The 26,823-nt window shown below is 37.1% G+C and overlaps 1 protein-coding gene and 1 long non-coding RNA gene across 2 annotated transcripts in view; one reads left to right on the forward strand and one right to left on the reverse strand.

Annotated features, from left to right (window-relative positions):
• The window catches only part of LOC131917887 (uncharacterized), a 57,966-nt gene extending 37,489 nt beyond the window's left edge, over positions 1-20,477 (reverse strand). The window contains exon 1 of the long non-coding RNA XR_009380768.1: positions 20,316-20,477. This is a non-coding gene — a long non-coding RNA (uncharacterized LOC131917887). The remainder of the gene's footprint in view (positions 1-20,315) is intronic.
• Cep112 (centrosomal protein 112) overlaps positions 1-26,823 on the forward strand; it is a 423,208-nt gene that overhangs the window by 145,609 nt on the left and 250,776 nt on the right. The window contains exons 18-19 of the mRNA XM_059272022.1: positions 3,250-3,385; positions 23,537-23,644. Coding sequence (XP_059128005.1) covers positions 3,250-3,385; positions 23,537-23,644 — 244 coding nt within the window. The remainder of the gene's footprint in view (positions 1-3,249; positions 3,386-23,536; positions 23,645-26,823) is intronic.

Below are 26,823 nucleotides of genomic sequence, written 5' to 3' on the forward strand. Positions count from 1 at the left end.
GCCTCTTGCTGCCACTCAGGAACATCCTGCCAGAGAACACCCATTTACTTCCTGAAGTTTAGACTGTAGTGGCTATCCAGTTATATGACTTCACAATGTTCCTATATGCAGTTTCAATATGCAAATATTTTAACAGTCAATCCATTTATTCAGTATTTATAACAGACTTGTACATACATCTCAAGGCTTTCTGACTCTTAGGCAGAATACTATAGAGAGTGTAGATGCACCAAACTACATTAAAGCTCAAGTAGCTATCAGAGTGCTTGATCTTTTTATATAATGATGTCTTGGGGTCAATCTTCCACATGATGTTCTATTAATCACTATTATCTAAGAGTTTATAATGTTAATTGGCGAAAATCATTACTGATATTGGGACCTTGTTACTTAGAACTCCATTAACCTTTAAGACATTTGTTTTAAAATGTGTTGGAAAAATAGTAGACAAAAAGATAGTTTTCTTTCTGTTAAATATGAACACACTGGAAATGAGGAGATGGCACAGTTGATACAGTGCTTGCTAGGCAGGCATGAGGACAGGAGGTCATGTCAAAAAATCTAAGTGTGGTGGCTCACACTGGGAATCTCAGTAGGAAGGCAGATCTAAGAAACTCCCTAGGCCTGACCTGCTTGATGAATTTCAGACCAGTGAGATACCAGCTCAAAGAGTGCATGGTTCCTGAGTATACTTGAGGCTGTCCTCTGTGAACTAACATGTGTGCTCCTGCCTGTGGGTCACACACACACACAGAGAGAGAGAGAGAGAGAGAGAGAGAGAGAGAGAGAGAGAGAGAGAGAGAGAGAGAGAGAGAGAGAGAGAGAGAGAGAGAGAGAGAGGGAGGGAGGGAGGGAGGGAGGAGAGAGAGAGAGAGAGAGAGAGAGAGAGAGAGAGAGAGAGAGAGAGAGAGAGAGAGAAGTAAACACCTGAAAGGAAGGTTTTCGAAGTTCCAGAAGTCTGTACACTATTGCTGTAAAGTGCAGTGACTGTGAGTAGCATCTGGCCTGCAGCCTGATTAGAATGGCTTTGTTCCCATGCTTGGTGTCACATGCTGTGGGGCAGCCTTAAACCCCATAGGGCATACAAATGGTGGCTATCATAAAAAAGAGGAGGAGGGATTCCAGTGGAAGACAGTGGTTTGTCACAGGTGTGTACTGCAGTGATTATTATCGGGGTCCAAGGAGATAGGTGCAGAGGAGGATTTGAAAGGATAAATAGATACAGGTGGACCATACATGAAAATGAAGATTCATGGTATGTTTATTTAGCCCATATGCAAAGGGTTTCTTAGGTACAGATGTGCCATGCCCAAACACAGGGTGGGGTAGTGATGGGGTCTGGAAAGAAAGGTAACTCCCACATATGTATACTATCTGATTATAAAGAGACTGGAGAGCCCTGCTTAAATAAAGCTACATGCCACTTTTTCCTGTCAGTCTCTTGGCCACTCAGGCTTTGGAAAAGGTTTCCAGGTTGGAGTCAGGGAGAAAGTTTGACATTATATATAATATATATGTTTTTATCAGAGAACCTATAGTGATATATCTTAGAGGGACATTTTTGAGCTCACACTTGATTAATTCCAGAAAACTCAAGTTCTTTTTGCTCACCTTTTAAAAGGCAGTAGCATAATGATTTGGGAAGGTTGTTTCCTCCCATCGTGATAAAATTCACATATTGGCCGGTGGGGATGGTGAGTGGTGGTGGTGCACACCTTTAATCCCAGCACTCAGGAGGCAGAGCCAGGCAGATCTCTGAATTCGAGGCCAGCCTGGTCTACAGAGCAAGATCCAGGACAGGCACCAAAACGACACAGAGAAACTCTGTCTCAAAAAAAAAAAACAAAAACAAAAAATAAAATAAAATAAAATTCACATATTGATTTACATGAGTTAAGTGTTCTATCTTCGGACATTAGTCATTGTTACAGTTAGGAATAGGCAGTTTTGTGTGTTTATGTGAACTACCCAGTAGGGAAGATAGCCTAGTTTATCAGGAAAGCAGCACAGTGAAGCGGCCACCAGCAGGCACTCTGAAAGCCCACCTCAGCCATGCTATCCTGGCTTGAACTCTCACAGGAAGATCACCTTAGAAATGTGTTCAAGCCCCAGTTTCCTGTTCTGAAAGAGGAAGGACAAAGTTACTCTCACATGGGCTTATTGTGATGAGAAATGAAAAATGATATACACAAATATTTTGCTCAATGCACAGAGCCTAGTCAGAACTTCAGAAGTTGAATGCATTGTAAATTAACAGCTTCTTATTTTTCTTCTATCAACATGGGGAGAGTTCTGTTGCTTTGTGACTCTCTTTTGAGTGAACAGCTTCAGTATGATGTATGAATGGTTGCTATGGCTGTCAGTTTTAGGCAAGGGAACTAGTAAAACTTTCTTTGGCCTCTGTATGGCTCTGTTGCCTTGACCATCTATAGGACAACGGATGGTATGCATGTGTCTTTCTACCTGACGTGCATTTTTAAAACTGCAGTAGAACTCATGTACCATTACACTCACTTGTTTAAAAAGCATAATTTAATAGATTTTTGACAGCAATTTGTAACTATTACCACCATCCAATTTCATTTTATACTCATGACTCAAAGGAAACTACATATGCATTAAGTAACCAATCTTCTGCCCCACATTCCCATAGTCCCCAGCAACAGATTTATTTCCTGAATATAGGCTTTTCAGTTCTGAACTTTTTACATAAATGGGATCACATGTGTTTTTTTTTGACTGATTTGTTTTACTTCCTTTAATATTTTGAAGATTATATGCATATATATATAAAATCTCCATTTTATACTATATATAAAAATGTTCCTACTTTTTAGGCCTAGTAATACTCTATTGTATAGCTATACCACATTTTATCTGTCAACTGTAGGTAGAGATACATAGTTTCATATAGATTGCTTTTAGGGGAATCTTTGAATGTAGTTATATCCTCATCAAAATACATATTGTATGTTTTTGTCCCTTCCCCTACCCAGATGTATTGCTCAATTGTCAGCTTTTGAAAGAAAAGTTTTATAGAATATGGATCAGAAAATGCAATTTGAATTTTGTTTTAGAGAGAGCTAATTTTGTTCTTTTATTGAAGCCTAGTTCCTTTTTTTGTTTTTGTTTTAATTTAAAAAAATTGAAATTAAAATATAGTCACAGCATTTTCCCCTTTCCATTTTCCCCTTCCAGTCCCTTCTTCGTCCTTTCCCATGTAACTCTGGAGCTTTATGAACTTTGCAGGGAGAAGGAGGAGCAGCTCAGCCGCGTGACTGAGGTTCAGAGGTCTCAGGCCCAGCAGGCGGATGCTGCCCTGGAGGAGTTTAAGCGGCAGGTGGAAGTGAACTCTGAGAAGATCTATGCTGAGATGAAAGAGCAGGTAAGACACACTCATCTTCAGAAGGATTTCCCTTTTAAAAAGCTTTGTGAGGGCTTGAGAACGGCTCAGCAGTTAAAGCACATACTGCCTTTGCAGAGGACCCGAGGTCTGTTCCCACCACCCACACTGTCACACACCACATCAGGTGCCTCACAATGGCTGTCGTTCCAGCTTCAAGGAATCCAGCTGCCTCCATAAGAACTGGACTCCCATGTAGATACCCACACACAAGCTCACATGAGTATGTGGAATTAAAAATAAGGATTGGGCATAGTTATAAGTTCCTGGCCTGCCTATCTGCATGGCAGGTTCCAGGCTCTGTCAAAAGTAGCAGTAGAGCTGAGTCAGAGACTGAGAATGAAAAGGAATATGATCCCTTGATTCATCTTTGAAGCCAGAATGGTCATTTCAAAGTCTTCAAGTCCCTTCATGAAGTGTGGTAATGACAAAAATGCATCTTGCCTGGGGGAATGGATGAACGTACCAGGAGAAGGTCACCACATGTTGGCTTCTGTAGAGCAGGGGATCAACTTGACTGGGTCTGTGTTTCTGAATGTTCCGTAAATACTGTTTTAGCAATCAGTCACAACAGATTCTTTCAATGGGCAACTCAAGAGGAAATAGATTGTCTCCAGTTTTTGAAGGTTAAGTTTTTGTGAGAAAATTGGACATTTGCGAAATAATAAAGGAAATTATTACAACGGTCTAAGTATTATGAAGAATCTGAATTGTTAACACTGTGTATGCAAACTAAAATATTACAGGTGAGGTCTAATTTAATTTTTTTATTCATGTCTACTCACGTTATTTCTAGCTCTAAGAAACTAATTTTTTGTAAATTATTTCAATTTATTTTGTTTTATATATAATCTCTATTTGTAATTTATGTAAAAAATACAATAGCTTTTCATTACATAAGAAAAATTTAACATTTTTATGTATATATAATGTCCATATAATATGGATTTTTAGTATATATTTATGTGTATATATTGATACTTTTATTGAAAGAATATGTAATTGTATCCACATGAAATTCTCAAAGAATAAATTTTTAAAAGAAAAGATTATATAAGTATTAAGTAAGCTTTTATCTATTATTCTCATTTGATTTGTTATATTTAATGTTATATTTTTGTGTCCTATGTTTAATTAGTAGATTTTATTGGTAAATATATTTTACCATATGAAGATGACCAAAGTTTAATTTTCAGCTCCTTCTAGTAAGTATATTTAGATTACAGTACTTTCTGTCATAGTTAGGGGCACTGTGCTGTGATGAAACACTATGACTAAAAGCCACTTAAGGAGGACATCATATACACCTATATCACAACTCATCATTGAAGGCAAATGAGAGCAGGAATTCAGATGGGACAGGAATCTGGAGGCAGGAACTGAGACAGAAGCTGTGGAGAGGGGCTGCTTACTGGTTTGCTCCTCATGGCTTGCTTGTCTACCTTCTAATAGCACCAAGGACCACCAGCCCATGAGCAGCCCCACCCACAATGGGCTGGGTCCTCCTCCATCAATCACTAATTAAGAAAATGCCCTACAGATTTGCCTACAGCCCAGTCTTATGGAGGCATTTTCTCAACTGAGGTTCCCTTTTACTAAATGATTCTAGCTTATGTCAAGTTGACATAGAAATTAGGCAGCACAATTACTAAAGAAGCATGTTGTAGTAATGTGTTTCACTTCAGCTACAGGTGTCTCCCTTAACAGTGCCAAGCACATTAGAATGTTGGAAATGGCCCTGAACAAAGCCTATAGGCTTTACAGTTTGAAACTGTTTATATTGGTATAACTTTCTCAGTTTTGACTTCTACTAATGCTAGTGTGTGGGATTGTGCCCTGGGAATATTGTTGGAGGTCTCTGTTTTTCTGTTTTCAGCTTGCTGCCTGGCAAAAGCTAAGTTTGGGGGGCTTTGTGCTGGGAAGCAGAGACTGTCCATCCCTGCTCTATGGATGTGAATTTCAGTTCCTGCTCCATCAGGCCCTGGGATGTGTATCTGGTCCAGATACACATAGAGCCAATAGGAAGTTCTCTGATAGGCTCAAAATGAAAGGACTAGAGAAAATATCAAAAAAGAAAGCTCTCCAGGAAAGAGTATGTAAATGGACCGCCAACAATTGCAGGCTGTTGTTTGACAGTGCCTAGGCCAGTCAGACAACTTTTTGAGAAAAGATGTTTTGGTCAACTTTGGGTCACTAAGTGCACTTAGAGCTGATGATGTAATGCTAACAAGGTCACAAATTTCACAAATGATTAAGAAGACAAAAAATCCCAGCACTTGGGAGGCAGAGCCAGGCGGATCTCTGTGAGTTCGAGGCCAGCCTGGTCTATGGAGCGAGATCCAGGACAGGCACCAAAACTAAACAGAGAAACCCTGTCTCGATGAAAAAAAAAGAAGAAGAAGGAGACAAAAAGTCAAATAATGGAATCTCAGGAACACTCTGTAGAACCAGAAAAGGATTCTGCATTCAGTATTCACAGGGTAAAAGCATAGCTCTGAAAATGACCTATGGTAGAATGAAGGAAAGTTTAAGGAGCATAGAACCTTTATAGGGGCCACATTTAAAAAAAATATAAATACTGCAATGAAGCTTGGATATATCCTGGAAAAAGAATTGAACCTCCAAATATATTATATAACTGTCCAGGCATTATGATACCAGTAACAAAACTAGAAAGATAATAGAGTAGAGGTTCACAGTTTGAGAGGAGAAAAATTACATTTCAATTTAATCTGTAACCAAGGTAATAGGAAACACACACACACACACAGACACACACACACACACACACACACACACACACACACACACCCCTTCTTTTGTAAAAAACATTACATGACGACAAGTATTTAGAGATAAAGTACAAGCTTCCCACACATAGGGATACCATCATATAAAGGGTGAGGTAAAGATTCATCAAAGTAGAAATGAATTTAAATGATGTTAAATTATAAAAAAGAATATGAAGTGAACTGATTTCCCAAAATGAAGGTATGTATGTTATAAAATACAAATTTAAAAACTTGAACAAGCTGGGAAATGACTCAGTCTGTAAAGTGCTTGCCACACAAGCAAGAAGCCCTGCATTTAGACCCCTGTCAACCATGTAGAAGCCATACAGGGTAACACACTTCATAGTTCTAGCACAGGGGCCCAGGCATGGGGAGAAGGCAAAGATAGCAAATCCCTGAAGATTGCTGGTCACCCAGGCTAGTTGAGTTGGTGAGCTCTAGGTTCATTGAGAGACCCTGTCTCAAAAGATAAAGTGGAGGTAGGGCTTCAAAGATGGCTCAGACATTAAGAGCATTGGCAGTTCTTCAAAAGGACCTGGGTTTAATTCTCAGCTCCCACATGGTAGATCACAGTCTGCTCTATTTCCAGTTCCAGAGAACCCTCTTCTGGCCTCTAGGGACACTGTATACATATGGTGTATAGACATAAATGCAGGCAAAACATCCACATGGAAAATAATAAAAATACTTTTAGGTGGGAAGTGACTGAGAAAGATACCTGTTATCATGGTCTAATCTCTACTTGCTTGTGCACCTACATGTACAGCCCTCTCATATATGCACACAATACAGACAGAGACACATACAGTCCTCCCATTAACAAATTAAAATGAAATCTCTACATTACACTAGTGATGATTAACAGGTAGATTCATAGACCTGGAAGAAATAGCTCACTGGTCCAACACTGGATAGCCTGGTTGAGACCCTGAGTTTGGGCATCAGCAGAGCAGTAGGGGGAAAAAAGAGATTGGTGGATAGTGAGAAGACCAAAGTATATAAGATGCTTTATCACTAATATGTGAAACTCATAAGATTCTTAAAACTAGAGAAACATAGCTTAAAGTAATTTTGAAACCACCTGGAGCCAGGTGTGGTGGTGCATGCCTTTAAACCTAGTATTCTGGAAGTAGAAGCAGATGATTTCAAGACTAGCCTGCTCTACACAATGAATTCCAGGACAACCAAGGCTACATAGAGAATCACTGTCTCTTTTTTTTTAAAAAAAAAAAAAAAAAGGCAAAACCCAAGAGGCCAGTGAGATAGCTCAGGTCTAAAGCCTGAAGAGCTGAGTTTGCTTCCTGGAACCCACATAAAGATGGGAGGAGAGCAAACCACCACAAAGTTATCTGCTGACCTTTATACATACCCTTCCCACCATGTACACACCCAATATTAAAAAAAGAAATTAAAACTTTGTTAACATTGTTTCAAAGATATGTAGCTAGCCTTTCTTGTGGGCTGCCAGCTCCCAAATGGTGACAGGGAGATGCATTATTAATTATGGAAGATTGGACTTTAGCATTGGCTTTTTCCCAACTAGCTTTTACAATTTAAATTCACCTGCTTCTTTTAATCTATGTTCTGCCACTTGGCTTTTACTTCTCTTCTATTCTGTATGTCCCACTTGCTCTGTGTCTCACTGGCTTCTCTGTCTCTGTTTGTCCCAGAATCCTCTCTCTCGCTGGAAGTGCCACCTATTTTCTTCTCTCTAGCTATTGGCCATTTAGTTCTTTATTAAACCAATCAGAAGGCACCTTAGGCAGAGACACATCTTTACAGTGTAATCAAATGTCTCACAATATTTCCCCCTTATTGCCTAATTAAAAAGGAAAGGATTTTAACTCTAACATAGTAAAACTATATACAATAGGAACAATTATCAAGTAAGGATTACATTCACAATGTCCAGTCTTTTTGTATTTGACATATTTGGAGAAATTACTCTATTATCTATCCTATATTGATGAGTCCAACATTTTGTACCTAATTCACTTTCTATTTTAACTTATATTACCAACCCAAAACAACCTTTTTAGACCTCAAAACATGTTCTCAGATAAACCACTTAAGCTTTTATGTCTCTCAACTTTATACCTTTACACCTCTTTTGTGAGTTTCTTTTTCTGAATTTGGTAACAAAGAAAAAAATATAATTATCTAGTCTTCAATCCCCATCAGATACTAGAGAAGGATAAAATATTACCTGGGTAAATATGAAGTGCAGAGCAAACAACTTTCAAAACTATAGAAACAACAGAGACATCTGGCTGCCTGGACAGTCACCCAAGGTTCCTCTGCAATGTTGAAACATCCATTTTTGGTGTACAGGCCTAGAATATCAGACAGACTTTTTGTGAAGCAGGAATTTTGAAGGACTGTCCTACCTTGTCTTGGCAAAGGTCAGTAGTTGTCTTCTTTTGTGTCTGCTTGTCCAAATTGGACAACATACTGTCAGCAGTCAAGGCAAGGGCAGTTCCTTTCCCGGTGGCTAGCTTTGCCACATTGAAAGCAAACTATGGAGGTTCTTTGATGCCCATCATCTGTTTTTGAAGTAAATTGGTGCTTCCAGGAGCAGACATGTCTCACTGTCATGAAAAGCCTTATGCTATTAAAACATTTTAAATTCCATATACTGTATGTCTCTAAAGTGTTTGAAGACCATATATCTATTTAAAATATATCTCTGTTTAACCTTGAAAACATAACTGACATGACTATAAATTTGATTGTTATAGATGACTAACTACTAAGCTGTCTTTATTATCCTAAATAGCTTTCAAGGACTATAACTTTATACTATATTTTTAAATGAGCTATATAGGTACAATATCTTAAATAAGAATAGAAACATTTATACAGTATAACAAAAATACTTAAATTTGTATCGGTATACAAAAATTCATACTAATGTAAAATATTTGAGACTAGTAGTTGCTTTTTTTAGTTGGAAAGTAGATTCAATAATCTACACTTTTATCCTATCATTCCTATATCCCACCTTTTTCTTTTCAGAATGAGATCCCTGAATCTAATCTCCTTTGCTTGATTTCCTCTCTTACTATGACCAATAACAACTTGTAATCAACCCCCCTAATCAATGACAAATATCCATAACTCACTGAATGACCAAAAACCACTCACACCACCTCTTGGAAATGTGGGCTTCATGTTCCTAAAATTACTTCCATTGTCTGGGGCTGACAGCATCTTTAGGGGACCCTGAATAAATTGAGATAAAGGTCAAGTCCTGCGAGAGCCAGCTGTTGTCAAGCCTTGGTGTGATGGGAAAGGGCAAGGCTTATCTGAAGTTCTAGCTGGAATAATCTATGATGCTGGATCATCTTAGCTAACTGCCTTGAAATTTACAGTTTATATCTGATCAAATGAAAGACATTTGTTAGTCTTATAAGTTAATTTAGATGGAATGTGTAGCCATAATTTTCTCCACTCCCACCTGGCCCCACAGTCCCGCAGCCACTTATAAAATAATTACACAGAGGCTTATATTAATTATCCATTCTATGACTTATTGGCTCAGGCTTCTTGCTAGCTAGCTCTTACAACTTAACTCAGCCCATTTCTATTAATCTATGCATTGCCATGCTTCGTGGCTTACCAGTTCTTTCACATCTTTTCATGGAGGCAGCTTGCAGCGTCTACCCCACTCTTCTTTCTTCTTCTCTCTCCCCAGTTGGAATGTCCTGCCTAACCTCATTCTGCCTCACCATTGGCCAAACAGCTTTATTTATCAACCAATCAGAGCAACACATATTCACAGCATACAGAAAGACATTTCACAGCAGGAATGACCATGTGGTTTGATGAACTATTGCCTCTCCTAATCTAGAGGTCTCTCTGCCTCCAGAAGTCCTGTCTATTCTCTTCTGCCTAGCTATTGGCCATTTAGTTATTAAACCAATCAAAAGGTGCATTAGACAGAGATGCATCTTTACAGTGTAAATAAATATACCACAACAAAGATAGAAAAAAATTTAAGAGGAGGAAAAGAAATTGAGACTTTCGAGACCACTTGAACTTTGTAACTTTTTTTGATCATAAAAAAAGAAAAAAAAAAAGGTTATAGAACCACGCACCATGGTAGAATAAAAATGGTTCAGATTTTTTTTCTCAGTCTTATAATGTGGTGGGTTGCTTTATAGCCAATGAGCCAGAAGTGACCAACAGCTATTTCCTGCTTGGTACATTTTGCAAGTTTCCTTATTTGGGTATAACACGGGAGCCTTCAGCCAGTGGTTGGCTAATGGGTGGCTGTTGTGATTCACAGTTGCTCTGCTGCTCACCTATGGCCTGTAGTCTTAGGTTAGGTTACAACCTGCTTGCCCAACCACCACTCTTAGGTTAAGTTACAACCTGCTTGCCCAACCACCACACTGTATGTGGAAGTTCCTTTGGACCAACTCAACTCTTTGTTGAAGTATGAATACTGGTTTAGGCCAGTTTATTATTTCAACAAAATGTGGGTACTAATACCATTAATTATCAAGATGCACATTTTCATAAATATCTTGAGAAGGTAATTGCAGAACCTGAGAGGGAATATTGTTAAAAAAACAAAAACAACCAAAACAAAACAAACAAACAAACAAACAAAAAAACAGGAGCAGAGGACAATGCAATGTTCAGAGTACAACAAAGTATACTCTTGTAGTAGTAAACATTAATAGGCTAACTTTTTCTGCTTAATGAGTAGTATTAATTAACAGACAAATCCACAAATTGCTTTTACAAAAGGCATGACTAAAATAAAATTAACCAAATATTTTGTTAAAAGGATGATGAAAATGTGTCATTTATTTTCAAGGAAAATAAAGGATGACTGTAATAGAGCATCATACAAATTAAAATTAATACAAATCATTAAACTAGACCAAAGGACGTGTGTTTGTGTGTCAAAGGCAGGAGTGATCAGTTCACATGTTTGGAAAGGTGTTAGGGATGTGTAGAGAGATCATAGTTGCTGGGCATTTTTATTGTGGCCGGTATTTTTTCTCTGTCTATTAGATCAAGGAGCATGAACCAGACAAATTTTCTACTTTCTAGCATGTACAGACAACATATTAAATCTTTACTCTTGTAAATCAGTTACAAAATTCGGTAGACCATAAACAAAACTTCATTTTATTTCTAAAACTTGACATATCAAAGAAGACATACTGTTTACCACAATGGAAATTCAATTTCAATTGAAACTGCCACATTGACTTCAACAAAATTAAAGGGTTTTTCTCTTTGAAAGACTCCAATAAATGACAACAAAAGGAAAAGCTAGAGAATGAGAGAAAATGTTTTAATTTCTACATTTCAAAGAATTTGTGTCTAAAGTATGAAAGACATTAATACAACTCAATGAAAAGACAAATGACCCAATCAAAAGTAGGCAAAGAATTGAATAGACACCTCAAAGAAGATGTACTAATGTTCAGTAAGCACATGAAAAGATGCTGAACATCTCACTAATGAGATGCAAACTAAAACAAAAATGAGATGCCACCCTTCTATACATAGAATGGATTAGATGATAAAAATGAGTAGACAATATAAAGTGTTGACAAAGATGTGATACAGTTGCAGCTCTTATTTGTTGCTAGAAAACATGAAAAATAGTGTTACAATTTTGGAAGATTGCAGTTAAACAGTTAAACATACTGTGTGTCAGGTATTCTATGTATTTAATGAAGAGAAATAAAAATAGGTGGGGACAAGAACTTATGCACAAATGTTAACAGCAACTTTCTTCATAAATGTCCCAACTTCAGCAGTTCAAATGCTACCCAGCAAATGAAAAGATGGGCAAGAGCTATTAAATAACATGGAATCTTGCTGAGCAATCAAAGGTATTTGGTTATTAATAATTCTCAACAAATGGATCCTTCAAAGTCCTGTGAAGGAAAGAATATAAAAAACAGAAAAGTCTGTACTGAATGCCCTCTAACTACTGAGTTCTGTTAGAATACCGTAGAGGATGCTGAGGCTTCTTTTCATTTCACAGATCAAGTGAATTGATTTCAGAGCAAAGGTCTTATCTCATTTTCTTTGGGAAAATTTCATTTTCCTGAGTTTCAAAGTTTTCTCATGCTGCATTGGTTTTGGTTGTGCCTCTTGGGTAATCTGAGGCTTGGGTGGTGATTTTAGTCACCACACCCAGTGACTGCAGGCACTCATGAAACATTCTCTAGGACAGATGATATGCTTGGCCACAAGACAAGTCTCAATAAATTTAAAAGGATTAAAATTATGTTAAGTATGTTTCTTGGGCCACATTATCATAAATTAGAAATAAATGATAAAATAAATATGTGAAACACTCAAATATCTGAAAATTAAACAGACTTTTAAAAGTAATTCATTGGTCAAAGACAATAAAACCAAGAACATAAGAATATTTTGAACTGGTTTAAAGCAAAAAATATGACATATGAAAATGTATTCAGTTTAGGTAAAGTAGTGAATAAAGAAAGAATTTATAGCTTGAAGCACCTATGTCCAAAGAAGACATTCTTAAGCCAGCACCCCCAATTTCACCCTCAGAACTGATAAAGAGTAAGCAAGCATTTGTCCATGGAAGCAGGAGGAAGAGTAGAGAGAAGCGTGAACAGTGAAGGTTTAGATGAAAGGAAACAGGAGTATCAGGGCAACCCCAATAACTGTTTAGAAATATGATCAAAACTGGCTAAAGCTGAAGAAATGAAAGGGGAAAGATACAAACGGGCACTGCTGTGGATGAAAGAAGAGAGAACACCTTTGTGGACCACGTAATGTGGCATGCTGATAGAAAAGAAAAGAAAAAAAACACTTGGTTATATCATAAGAGGCAGAAATCACCTTTTATGATTTTTCCACAGATAGCATGTTTTTCTTTTATTACTTTTTACTTATTAAAAATTTTATGAACATATATTCAGAGTCATAGTGACTGGTTTCATGGTGTACTTTGGACCTATTCACTCCACATAGTCTCCTTTCTGCCCATTTCACCCCCTGCTAGTCTCCTTCATTCCCTCAGACAAATTCCTTTAAGCTTTCATGTCAATACACATACACTTGCACATGCACACACACAACTTTGTGTCTGTATCTAAAGTCAAGATTCAGAAATGTGACAAATATAAATTTGTCTTGTTGAGTCTGGCTTATTTCACTTATATGACAATGTCTAATTGTATACGTTCTTCTGCAAACAACATTTCATTCTTCTTCGTGGACGAACACAGCTCCATTGTGTACACCACATTTCTTTATTCATCTTTCTGTTGACATACACTGAGACTTATTCTGTAACTTAGCTGTTGTGGACAGTGCGGCACTAACTATTGATATGCAGGTAGTTCTATGGTACATTGTCTTAGAGTCCTTTGAATATATACCCAGAAGTAAAGCTGAACCATGTGGTAGTTCTTTATATAGTCTACATGTTACTTTTCCATCAGATACAAGCTAACAAGGATGTTCCCCCATTCTGTAGGTTGTCTCTTCCCTTGGTTGCCCCCTTTTCTGTGCAGAAGGCTTTTAATTTCATATAGTCCTGTTTGTCAGCATTTGGTTTTATTTTCCACTCTGTTGGAGTCCTCGTCATCAAGTCCTTGACTGTGCCTACATCTTGAAGTGTTCTTCCCTATGCTTTCCTCTTAGCAGTTTCAGAGTTTAAGGTCTTCAATCTAGTTAGTTGATTTTTGGATGGGATGAGAGCTAGGGATCTAGTTTTCTTCTACTTGTGTGTGGACTTCCAGTTTTCCCGGGACCATATGTTGGCAAGGTTGTCTTTTTTTTTCTATGTTCTGTTTTTTGGCATAATTGTAAAAAATTCAGTTTCTGGAGCTGTTTATTTCAGGGTCTTCTATCGTGTTCCACTAGTGTTTGTTTGTTTTTGTTACTGTTGCTCAGTGGCGTTACTTAAGATAAGGCATTGTGGGACATCCAGCGTTGCTCTCTTTGCTCAGGATTGCTTTGAATATCCAGGGTCTTTTTAGGGTTGTTTTTCCTATGTACATGAATAATCTCATTGGAATTGCAGAGATTATATTGAATCTGTAGATTGCTTGTTTAGACATAACCATTGTCATGGTATTTTGTCCATTCATGAGACTGTGAAGTCTTTCTGTGTCTCCTTCAATTTATTTCCTCACCGTTTTAAAGTTTTCATTGTAGGTGTCTTTCACTTGGTTAGATTTACTCCCATTATTTTATTTATTTTTAAAGCTGTTATAAGATTGTTTTCCTGACTTCTTTCTTGGCAAGCTCATTTTGGGGAGATGGAAAATTACTGGTTTTTATTTGTTGATGTTGGATCCTGATGCTTTGCTGAAAGTGTTTATCAGTGCTGAAACTTTTCTGGTAGTATCTTTATGGTCTCCAATGCGTAAGGCCATATTGTCTGCAGGTATAGATGACCTTCCTTTCTGTCTTATTGTTCTAAGACTTCTAACATTTGTTGAATAACAGTGGAGACAGTGGACACCATTGTTTCATTCCTGATTTCATCAGAAATACTTTAAGTTTTTACCCATTTGATATAATATTACCTATAGGTTTGTTGTATATACCCCTTCTTATCATGAGATACATGTCTTTTATTCTTAATTTCTTCGGGACTTTCATTATGAAGAGATGTGTGATGATTTTTGGAATCTATTGAGATGATTATGTGATATTTGAGTCCTCTTATGTGATGTGTTACATTTACTAATTTATGTATGTTGAACCATCTTCATGATCAAATACAACTTGATCATTGTGCATGATCTTTTTAATGTGGTAATTGAATTTTTGCAAGTATTTTATTGAGAATTTTTGCATTGTTACTCATCAGAAATTAACCTTTAATTTTCTTTGAAAGTGTGTGCCTGTGCATATGTGTGTGTGTACGTGTGTGTGTGTGTGTGTGTGTGTATGTGTGTGCATGCGTGTGTTTTTATGTGTATGTGTCCTTATCTGGTTTGGGTAACAAGGTAAATAATGGCTTATCAAAATATGTAAAAGAACTGAAAGGCCCAGGATAAGGTAATCTTGGGACCCATTATTATTTTTATTATCCTTTAATTATTTCATTTTTTTGAGATTATAATTACATCATGCCACCCTCCTCTTTTCTCTCTCCAAGTCCTCCCATAAAACTTTCTTGCCGTCTTTCAAATTCACAGCCTCTTTTTTCATCAGTTGTTGTTATATACATATGTGTGTGTGCACATATACGTGTGTGTGTATTCCTAAATATGTAAAACAACCTGTTCCATCTATATAATATTACTTGTATGTATATTCACATTATTATTTTGTTATATAACATTTTTATATTTTGAGAATAAACATACATTTACAAACTTCATACATTCATACAATATTTTTTTATCATAGTCATCCCCCAGTTCCTATCTCCTGCTCTTTCTGGATCCTCCCCTTTATGTCACCCTCCAGACTTCATTATTTCTTTTTGCTCCACCTTCTCCTCTTCTTCTTCCCCACCCATTAAGTTCAGTTAGTGCTGCCCATCGTTCATGGGTATAAGGCCATCCCTACCAGAGACCACACTCATGAAGAAACCTGATTCTCCCTTCCCTAGCAGCATCAACTGTCAGTAGGTCCTTAGCTGGAGGTTGGGCTCATGTGCCCCTCCCCCATCCCTGCTGCAATGTTGATTGATGTGATCTTGTGCAGGCAACCACAGCTGCTGTGAGTTCATTAATGCAGCAGCCCTGTTGCTTCTAGAAGCCACTGTTCTGCTTTAGTCCTCCCTGACATATGGCTTACGCAGTCTCTTCACTCACTTTCTGTATTATAGACAGGATGTGTGATACAGATGTCCCATGTATAGATGTATACTTTTTTTTTTTCTGGATTTTGACCAGTTGTAAGTCTCTATAATTGCAGTCCACTGTACAAAGATGCTTCTCCGATGAGGACTGAAAGCTGCACTAATTTATGGCTATAGAGATACATATTTAGAAGATAATAGTAGTAGGCTCACTTTTAGGACCTCGACCCCTCCAGCTATGTGTTCTTGGCCAGATTAATAGTAACAGCTATGAGTTTCCTCCTGTGGACTAAACCAGAAAGCACTAGGCTACCCCCATAACATTCATGCCACTGTTGAGCCAACGGACAGATCTTGTGAAGCCAGTCATTACAGCTCAATCAAAGAGTTCAAAGCTGGGGAAGACTGTGGAACCATTATTAAGAACTTTGCCCATGCATAAAAAGAGGTTGGCCATCAAATGTGGGTAGTTAAAGATGACAGGTAGCATTGAGAGATTTGCTTTTGGAATTTGGACCACTCCTCAGATCATCTCTGTTCTGTGCTATGTCAGGCTCCAGGTTCCATCTTCACCAAACCTACCAGACAACCAGCCTGTGTCTTATCTTTACCTTAAGAGTCCATTGCTTTTCTTACCTTCTATATACCATTCTGTCAGCTGTGTGAGCTCATATAGGGCCCTATGTGGTTCATGCCTTTGTAATCCCTCTACTTCTCTGCATTCCCTGTCTCCATGGCTTGTTTTCATGAGCAGCTCTTGCCAAGCCTGGGTTGCTGGGTGGGGCTTATTCACACTTTTGAATACTAATAGTGCTGACACAAGCAGGATGTTGTTTTAGTTGTCTCTTGTTGAAGGAATGGTTTCTATTACACGTAGTTTGCCAAGTACAATCAGATTTCCAAGATAAGAAAGCACCATTTATATAAGTATTAAGGGATTCCATGTGTGATGGACTCCTTACAGCTAGGTTTCTTCACACATCAATCAAGTGATTCTTACATGGGAAACATAAATAAACGTTAAACAAAATGTTAAAATATATATGGTAAGACATGGTAGATTAGAAGTCTCCTATTTAAGATTATCAGTTATTTTAAAAGTGTGTGGCTGGTATAGATTAAGTTCCATAAGGGAACCAAGCAGTAGATTCATTGTGTGGAGAGTTGTCTTTGGGGGGTTTCTGTAGGTAGGCCCCCTTTTCTCTTTTAAGTGCTTTAGTTTTCCTGTGAAAAATGTTTTGTGTATAAGCCAGGAGAGTGCAGGACATCTCTCTCTCTCTCTTTGGAGATTGCTATGAAGTTCAGAAAAGGGATTATAAACTAAAAATAAAAGTATTTAGCTTGTTTAAGAAAAGGCTCTGTGTTTCCACAGTTAGGCTCCTGAATGAAAGTAGAAACAAACTTTAAAAGATTTGCTTCATGCTCTTTCTTTAACTTTGAAGAACTTTTCTTCTTGTTTACAAGTGTGAGTTAATGGGAATTATAGAGTTACATATCTTAATTGTGAAAATAGAATAGTTACTTAGATTTGAAAGCAAATATGAAGTATATTTACCTATAATAAAACAAATGACTGAAAGAAATAGCTACTTGTATGCCCTGCATGAAAGATCTTAATCCTGCAAACCCACTGCATGGATTTCAGGCAGCTGGTGGCTCCAGGATCTTCTGCCCTCCCACTTTTCCAGTCTTTTTCTTCTCTGGTAAGTATCTTGCTTTACAGTCCATTCTTTTTATTTTTATTTTTTAACAATCATTAGATACATTCTATTAATTTACAGCTAGAAATAATTTTGGTTTATGATTAAAAATTTTCAGAAAACCAGTACTATTGACTAGTAGGTCGAATATTTAATCCATTAATGTTATGTTATCTTTTCCATTTTGTTTAGTTTAGGCAAACTCTCTGTTATGACCAGTGTTCTTTGACAGCTTGGTGGAATCTAGAATTACCTTCTGAGAAAGCTTGTGAAGAGTGTCTTGACTGCATTAATTGAGCTGGGAAGAGCCATCCACTATGAATGGCATCATCTTTAGGGGATGCTGAATATAAAAGCTGGAGAGAGTGAGCTGAGCACTAGCATGCACACATGCCCTTTTGTTCTCTGATTGTCAATGCAATGTGACCAGCTGCTCAGGCTTCTGCTGCCTTGACCTCCACACCATGGTGGACTGTGCCTTGATAGCCTGTTTAGTTACTGTTCTGTTGCTGACCCAGAAAGGCCTGTAAAAGAAATTTGTGTGATTGTGAGCTTACTTACAGTTTCCGATGATTAGTGCATGGTCATCATGGTAGAAGCAGATAGACATGGTGCTGGAGCAGTAGCTGAGAACTTTATATTCTATTTGGAAAGCAACAAGCAGAAAGAGAGACACTGGCCTGGCATGAGCTTTAAAACCTCAAAGCCCACCTCAGTGATGCCCCTCTTCCAACAAGGCCACACCTCCTAATCCTTTCCAAATATCTCCATTCCCTGGTGACTAAGCATGCAGATAAATGAGTCTCTGAGGACCATCCTCATCCAAATCATCACAAACTCTTTCTCCCTTACATTGCTTTTGTTAGTGTTTTATCACACAACAGAAAAAAGCAACTAAGGCATTCTGTAACGTGGTAGTAATTTATAGTTACTTGTTTCTACTTTTTATTTTTTTTCCATTTTATACTGATCATTCCCCACACTAAAATATGCAGAAAGCATATTGTCTTTCTCATATCAATTAATGATTACTGGGGCTTGGGATACAGCTCAGTGATAGAGCATGTTTTTAGTTCCTCAGTGCAAGTAAAGAAACAAACATGATTATCATTCATAGATGAATACAGATGAAATCAATTAATTGATTTTTTCATACAAGACTTTCATTTTTATTCTTTATTTAGCTAGGCCTGTAAATAATTGTTTATCCAGCTTTCTGCCATTGTATCTGTGTAGGTGTGTGGTATGCTTGGAAAGTATACATTTTCTGCATGTATGTGTGTGTGTGTGCACACTCGTGTGTGCATATGCACATATAGGTTTGAGGTTGATGTCAGAAGTCATCCTCAATGGCTCTACCACCTTATTCATTCAGGCAGGCTCTATGAATCAAACTGGAGCTTGCCAATATGTCTAGTCTTGCTAACCAGCTTCCTTGGGGGATCTCTTGTCTCTGTATTTTAAGGCAATAATCACAGATGGGCTACTACATCCCCCCAACATTTATTTGAGTTCTCAGTATACAAGCTCTGGTCTTTATACTTGAGGAGCAAGCACTTCAACCACTGAGCCATCTCCCAAGCCCTACTTCCTGGCATTTGTATGTATCTGTTGACCTGTCTGTGTTTCTCTATATTTTTATATATTTATCTATGTATATGTATCTGAAAATAATTGAAAGATAATTTTAGCACTTCTTTAAATATTTATTAAGTATAATAAAATATATTTCAATTACACAGTATATAATTTTGCAATTGTACAACTTAGATTGTGTATGTCATATTACTTACGATGTAATTGCACACAGCATTTTACTGGAGAAAGACCAGTTACATTTTGTCACTGTAATTGATGGAAAATGCTTCATATTCATCCACTGTATGTTCTTCCTTTTCCCAGAATTCTGATCTTATTTAGGACATCATCTAAAGACTTTTCTCTTATAGGAAGTGGTGAACATTTATTGTAGTTCCAAGGAAGGAGATGTGAATTGGGCAGTTAAGTTGCCATTGACAGGAGCTTAAGCTTGCAGAAGCTCAAGGAAGAAAGGATTTATTTTGGCTTACACTTTGAGGGTGCAGTCCTTCATGGTGGGAAGGCGTGGCAGCAGGAGGATAAATCAGTTGGTCATATTTTGTCCTCAGAAAGCAAAGACAGATTAATGCTTGGGCTCAGCTTGCATTCTCCCCTTTTAACTGTTTATTTAATCTGGACCCCAGCCTGTGAGATGATTTCACCCACATTGAGGGTGGGTCTTCTCAGCTAATTCCCTTATAATTCCTTTACACACATGCCCAGAAGTATATCTTTTAGATGATTCCAAGTCCAGTGACCTTGACAGTGAAGCTAGAGCATCAAGCCCTGGCTTAACAGGGGCCTCTGAGCTAACTTATACCCTCTTCCCTTGTCCCCTTTGCTCTCTGCCCTCCCCTTCCCAGATGTTCAGAACTAAGGAGATCATTTTGCAACTGCAGGGGCAAGGTTGAAACACAACAGCTGTGACCCTGACAACTTTGGCCTCCTTTAGTCACTTACTCTTGAAGTTTCTTACATTGGGAAACAATTAAGGCCCATGGTGCACTCTTGAAGCCCTGAGTACCTGGATTTTCTCTAAGTGTAGCAAGGAGTAAGCCCGAGGCTCCTACCAGGAAGATCCCAGTGCCGCTCACCGCTTCTGATTTTTGCTTCTGTGCACACTGAACACAGAAATGCATCCAGTCCTGCTCCTGCTCCTGATTGGGCTACCAGACTATATTCTTGGGTTTCCTTGAAGCCAGAGTTACACAGTAAAGGAGCTCTTGCATCCTTTTGTTTTTGTTTGAAGTGGAATGGAATTTGGAATGATGATGTGTAGTGAAGCAGAATCCTTTGTAGTTACGACAACTGAGAACCCTAGTTTTAGATAAGCTTTATAAGAATTGTTTTCTATACTACTAAAATTGTGGAGGAAGGATGGAGTGGGGTTTGGCATTCTCGGTCAGTGTTATTCTAAAGTGAAATATATTTCATTTTTACTTATTAGCCATTGTTATTTGCTTTGGTTTTTTTCTTAACATTTATATTTTAAAAGTCTTTTTGTGTGTTTTAATTGTTTTCTATTCTGATTATAGACAATAATGCTTAGGTTCAGAAAGTGCTAATTATAAAATGCTATTTTATAACTATGTATTTTCAATTTTAAAATTTATTACTTTTAATATTCTGTTTGTACTGAAGTAAAGCAAGAATCTGTGCTATGTGAAATTTTGTCTCAAAAACTACTAAGTGGATCAGGTCTGCCATCTCGTTTGTCCTCTCTCTTTCCTTTCCTTTTGTTTACTTACTCTTTCATTCATTCATAAGAAATGAATACAGTCTCTATATACTATAATTTGATTATTTTTGAAATCCACAAGTCACCATCACATAGGTTTATGGTGCATCATATCACATCTTTCCATCACATGGATGGCTCAAACAGGAGAATTAGAATCTTTAACACCTCCCTTCTCCGAGGTAAGATGCTTGATGATCATGAGGTCTGCGTTACTGACTGCAGTCCCTCCCGATGAGCAGATCACTAGAACTCACTCCTCTTGTGTCACTGGAACTTTGTTCTGGGCATCATGTCCTTTTTCTTTCCCCTTTCTGTGGTGTCTGATATTTGCCACTGTCCTCTCTGTTCCGTGAGTTTGACTTTGTCAGATTCTACACATAAGTGAGACCCTGCAGCTTTATCTTCCTGCACTGGCTTAGTTCATTTAACATGGCATCCCTTCCCATGTTGTTGCAAATGACAGGTGCCCTTCTTTTTGCAGGCTGGACAGGCTTCTGTTTTGTATGTACATAACTCTATATGTGTGTCTGTGAATATTTGGAGAGATTGCATGTTTTGGCTACTGTGGATGACACTACAATGAACACGGGAGTGCAAATATCTCTTCAACATATCAATTTCTGTTACTATGGATATATACACAGTTATTGGATTGCCAGATCAAATGATAGCTCTGCTTTTAGTTGTTTAGAAAGCTCTGTAGTGTTTTCTACAATTGCTGTGCTAATTTACATTCCCACCAATAGTCTCAGAAATTCCTTTTATTTTGCTTTCTTTTGAGCACTGTCTTTATCTTTTGAGTAATAATCGTTCTAATGGGTATAAGATGCAATTATTATTTTAATTTGTATTTACCTAATGGTTGATGATATTGAACATTCTTTTCATGAATCTGTTGGCCATTTGGCTGTGCAAGCCCTTTGTCTGGTTTTAATTGGCTGGGCTCCCTTGCTGTGTTTTGATGTTGACCCTTTATGAAATATACTTCATCCACTGTCTAGTTGTCTCTTCACTGAATTGTGACAGTAGCTGTAAAGAAACTTTTGCTTTCATGTCTGTTGTTGCTTTGTTGACTGCACATTTTGTTGCTGTACCAAAAATGTTTGCTAAGACTAATACCAAGAAGCTTTGTCCATCTATTTACTTCTGTAGTTTTATAGTGTCAGGCATAATGTTTAAATCCCTCATCCATTTTGAGTTTTGTGTATATTGTGTAAAAGAATTCAGTTCCACCCTCTTCAGGTAGACAGCCAATTTTCCAAATACCAATTTTTGAAGAAATTCCCATTTGTGAGATCTTGGCATACATGTGGAAAATCAGCTGATTAGGGATTCATGTTCATTTCTAGACTCACATTCCAGTGGTCAATGTGTCTGATTTTATGCCAGTGTCATGCTGTTTTGATTACTGTAGCTTCAATGTATATCTTGATGTCAGGTAGTATGATGACTTCAGCTTTGTTCTTTTTGCTCAAGATTGCTTAGGTTGCCAGGAATCTTTTATGATCCTTTGCAAATTTTAGGCTTGTAATATCCAGTTCTGTGAAAATAATACTGGAATTTGATAGGGACTCCACTGAATCTGTGGATTACTTTGGTTTGTGTGGACATTTAAAAAGCATTAATTATTCTAACCAAAGAGCATAAGACATTTTTATATTGAATTATTTTCATTGGTTTCTTCTATCAGCATTTTATAGTTCTGATACATAAATTCTTTAGCTGTTTGTTTAAAGTTATACCTAAACATTAGATTTTGCTAGTATTATAGGTGGGATTCTTTTCTTAAATTCTTTTCTTGGTAATATATAACAACATTCCTGGTATTAGACTGCTACTTTTTATTTGGAAACTTCATTGAATTCATTTGTTATTCTGACAGTTTTTAATGACATCTTTAGGGTTTTCTGTTTGCAAGATCAGTGATGATTTCATTTATCTCAGAAAGCCCTTGCTCTAACTAGGACTTCCAGAACTATGGAAAAATGGGTGAAACTGGGTCTCCTCATCATCTAGTGAATTCTTTTAACTTCAGCTTTTCACAGTTGAATATGATACTAGTTTGGGGGCTTAGTAATCTCATTATTGTGTTGCAGTACATTTTCTCTATGTCTAATTTGTCTAGAGTTTCTAGTGATGAAAAAAATGTTGACTTTCAGGAGCACACGCTTATAATCTCAGAAATGGGAGCTGAAGCTGGAGGACCTCGAGTTAGAGGCCAGCCTGGGCTAAATATGGAAAAAACATTGATTTTTTTTTTTTAAATGTTTTTCCTTAAACTCCTACAGTGATTACATAGATTTTTTCTCTTTATTTCATAAATGTATATTTTATTGTTACAACATTAAAACATAGTCAGATATATACCAATTTTCATTTTCTTCTTGAAATTATTAAAATATACTAAAATAAATTGTCATATGTTTTATTATTTTATCAACCTTACTTTCATCAATGATTGTTGAGGTCTTTAAGGTCTGGAATTTTAAAGGATGGGCAAAATTTAAGCTATGAAATACAAGTTTTTTAAAATTTGTTTTAACTTCACAGATGGAAAAGGTAGAAGCAGACCTAACTAGATCCAAGTGTCTTCGTGAGAAGCAGTCCAAGGAGTTTCTATGGCAGCTAGAAGACGTCAAGCAGAGATATGAACAGCAGGTCAGCCTTTCGCTTTCATGATACCAGTTAATTTTAATAGGAATATGCTCCTCTTTTAATCATCTCTCCTTATCACAGAAATCTCTGTAAAATAAAAATATGACCACAAATATATTTGAAACATTTAAAATAATACAATGAAACCCAAACACAAGAATTTTAATGTTCTACTAAGGCTTATTCTGATAGTTTGTTATTCTAAATATTTACTTGAAAACTTTATTATGATCTTTGACTCCTTCTAGCCCTAGGATAACTTTCTCATTCATTTACAAGGTAGTACTGGGTACCTGCCATGTGCCAGCCTCTCTGAACAGCACTGGGCATTGACAAGGAGGCGGGTCCCTTTGCTGATGCACTCTACATCTTGGTAGACAGTCAGCACATGAATAAGAGCGGAAGTGATTCAGAAAAGTGAGTCAAGGGAAGAAAAAGAGCATGCCCATAGGCTTTGCCCCTTGCAAGGCAGGAACCTGGTTCTCAGCATGGACAGATGGGTGATCAGGGAAGCCTGAATCCCTGCTGAGCGTCTTCAAAAACACCAGGAGGGAACTTCCAAGAGGTCTGTGAGGCATAGCATTCTAGTCAGAGGGAAAGAACAACAAGTTACAAGAAGAGAGTAAGCTGGGCGGATAAAAACTGACAGTAAAACCAGGTAGGCAGAAGGTCCCAAGCTGGGGGAGCAGGGAAATAGAACCAATGGTGGAAAGATTTTAGATCTTAAAAACCAAAAGTCCTTCTCTTTTTAAAAGTCTCCCAGAATATTTAACTACTATTAATTTTTTTATTTATCTAATATGCTTGTCCTTAACTTCTGGAAATGCATTAATTGGATTTGTAACATAGGTTAATACATTTATTTCTAAAGATATGTAAATCTTTGGATTCTTAAAATAAGAATATTTTAAAATTATACTTTAAGCTCCATTAAGCAGGTACTACATCAAAACTAATTAATCCCTTATGATCATTAGATTTTATTTCCTCTCCTAATTGATAGCAATTAGTGGTTTACTTGAATTCAGTAAAAAGCAGGTCTGATCTGGTATGTGTCCTGAGGGTTGTTGTTTTAATCTTAATATATTAGTGAAAATAATTGCCTGAGTTACTTCCATAGGGATGGTATAATCACATATAGTTAAAAAGAGAATGAAATACTTTTTCTTATTTAGAATCTGACAGTCCTGCTTTGTTCTGAACAGGCATCTCATGCCCACCCTGTGAGATCTAACCTGTGCTCAAGGCTTTTTTTTATCAGACATTGTGTCTTTTTAGCCCACATCATTTTTTGTTGTTGTTATTTCTCTAGAATCTAGCATATCATTTTGGACCTTAAATCTGTTCTTTATTGAAAAATTGTCTCTTATAATTCTATATTATTAATCCTAGTTGTGAAATGACCTGTTCATTGTCCCAAGCTAAATTGTGTATTAGAGTACTAGGAGCAGTGAAAAAAGTGGACTGAACCAAATGGAAGAGAGGAGGAGGCAGACCTCCCTATGAAGTACCTACACATGTGTACAAAAGGTGTGTGTGTGTGTGTGTGTGTGTGTGTGTGTGTGTGTGTGTGTGTGTGTAGATTATTTGGAGTAATAGAAAGTTGCAAATAAAATAAATCACACTAAATCCATCTGATGCAATACTATGTCAAAACATGCAGACTTATAAGCTATATTGGTAAGAATAAATTACATTTTAGAACACCTTGTAGATTATCTCATTTGTGTAAAATTAGAGAATATTTATTCATATCATGCAGTTAGATATATAAATTCAGCAAAAAAATTTTGAAAGACTATAGATTTCTATGGCATGAACACAGACTTGTAGGTTAGGGGTATAATGAATGTAGACTTTCACATCATACTAGAGCAATTGAGAAATGATAAGCACATGAGTGACTGTACATGTCATCATAAGCATGCCCAAAACTAACCCAACTAAACCAAGTTCTTTCCCTCTTTTACCCAGGTATCCCAGGGGTACTTAGGGAAAGGGAGTAGCCCATTTTACTTGAAATTAGCAAATCAGCATGTGTATTACCTAGATACTTAAAACATTAAAACTATTAATCCCAAGAAACTGTAGAAAAATACAGAACATTTATATTATATTGCATTTTAAGTGATAAATGTATATTAATAAAATAGAAAATAAATTCAAATCACACACACACACACACACACACACACACACATGCATGTATACATTGTAAAAATAAGTCTGAAAACCTGAATATAGAAGATAGAGCATTAGCAGGTTGTTTTCAAAGGCACCAAAATCTGGGTAACATGGTATTTTCCAACTGTAAGATTCAGTACAAAGGAATTATTTTTAAATCAGATTTTTAAAAGAAAAATTGCATAATAGAAGAATGGCGTAGCCAATTTCTGATTATTATACAATAGCATCTAAAAGTCATTTGGAGACATACCAACTTAGTAATGTGTGTTTCTTCTGGAATATGCTTGGCCTACTGAGCAGTGGAGGATATTTTCCATAATCCTAATTCTGTAAGAGAGGCTGCTTGGGAAAATAGCACTGAAATTGGAGTATACAATATTATTTTAAGGATGGAACCTCGGATTGGAGGGTGATGGAAAGATGTAGGGGGAATATGCAACCTAAATTTTAGGAAGATATTTGTCAATGTGATAACATTAAAAACTTTGAAATATTTTCTTAGCAGAAAATCTTATTGGCTAGAACAATATTCTCCAGAAGCCAGTTCACAAATTCCAGGTTTTTACTGTGATAAATCTTGAGAAATGATAAGCCTGTGAGTGACTGTACATATCAGCATAAGCATGCCCAAAACTAACCCAACTAAACCAACTTCTTTTCCTCTTTGGCCCAGGTATCCCAGGGGTACTTAGAGAAAAGGAGTAGAGGTAGCCTGTCTGCTTTTCATGAGCTGTGTGACAAGGCCCACCACAAAGGCACTATAAGAAACTTCTCGGTTAAGTGACAGCTTACAGAGCCATCTTTAAATGACTTATGTCAACCTGAACTGAGACAGTTAAGTGTCTTTTAGTCACTAGTGGTGATTTAGAATCAAGCTTCCTGACGTTAAGGATTCAGACAGGGAGTTAATATGTAGGATAAAACCCCTCAATTTTCTGATGTTTCAAAAGGCTGAAATTAAGTAGATTATTTACTGGGATTAAACATAAAATGCT

This window comes from Peromyscus eremicus, chromosome 8a (genome assembly GCF_949786415.1).
Source record: "Peromyscus eremicus chromosome 8a, PerEre_H2_v1, whole genome shotgun sequence".
Lineage (NCBI taxonomy): Eukaryota > Metazoa > Chordata > Mammalia > Rodentia > Cricetidae > Peromyscus > Peromyscus eremicus.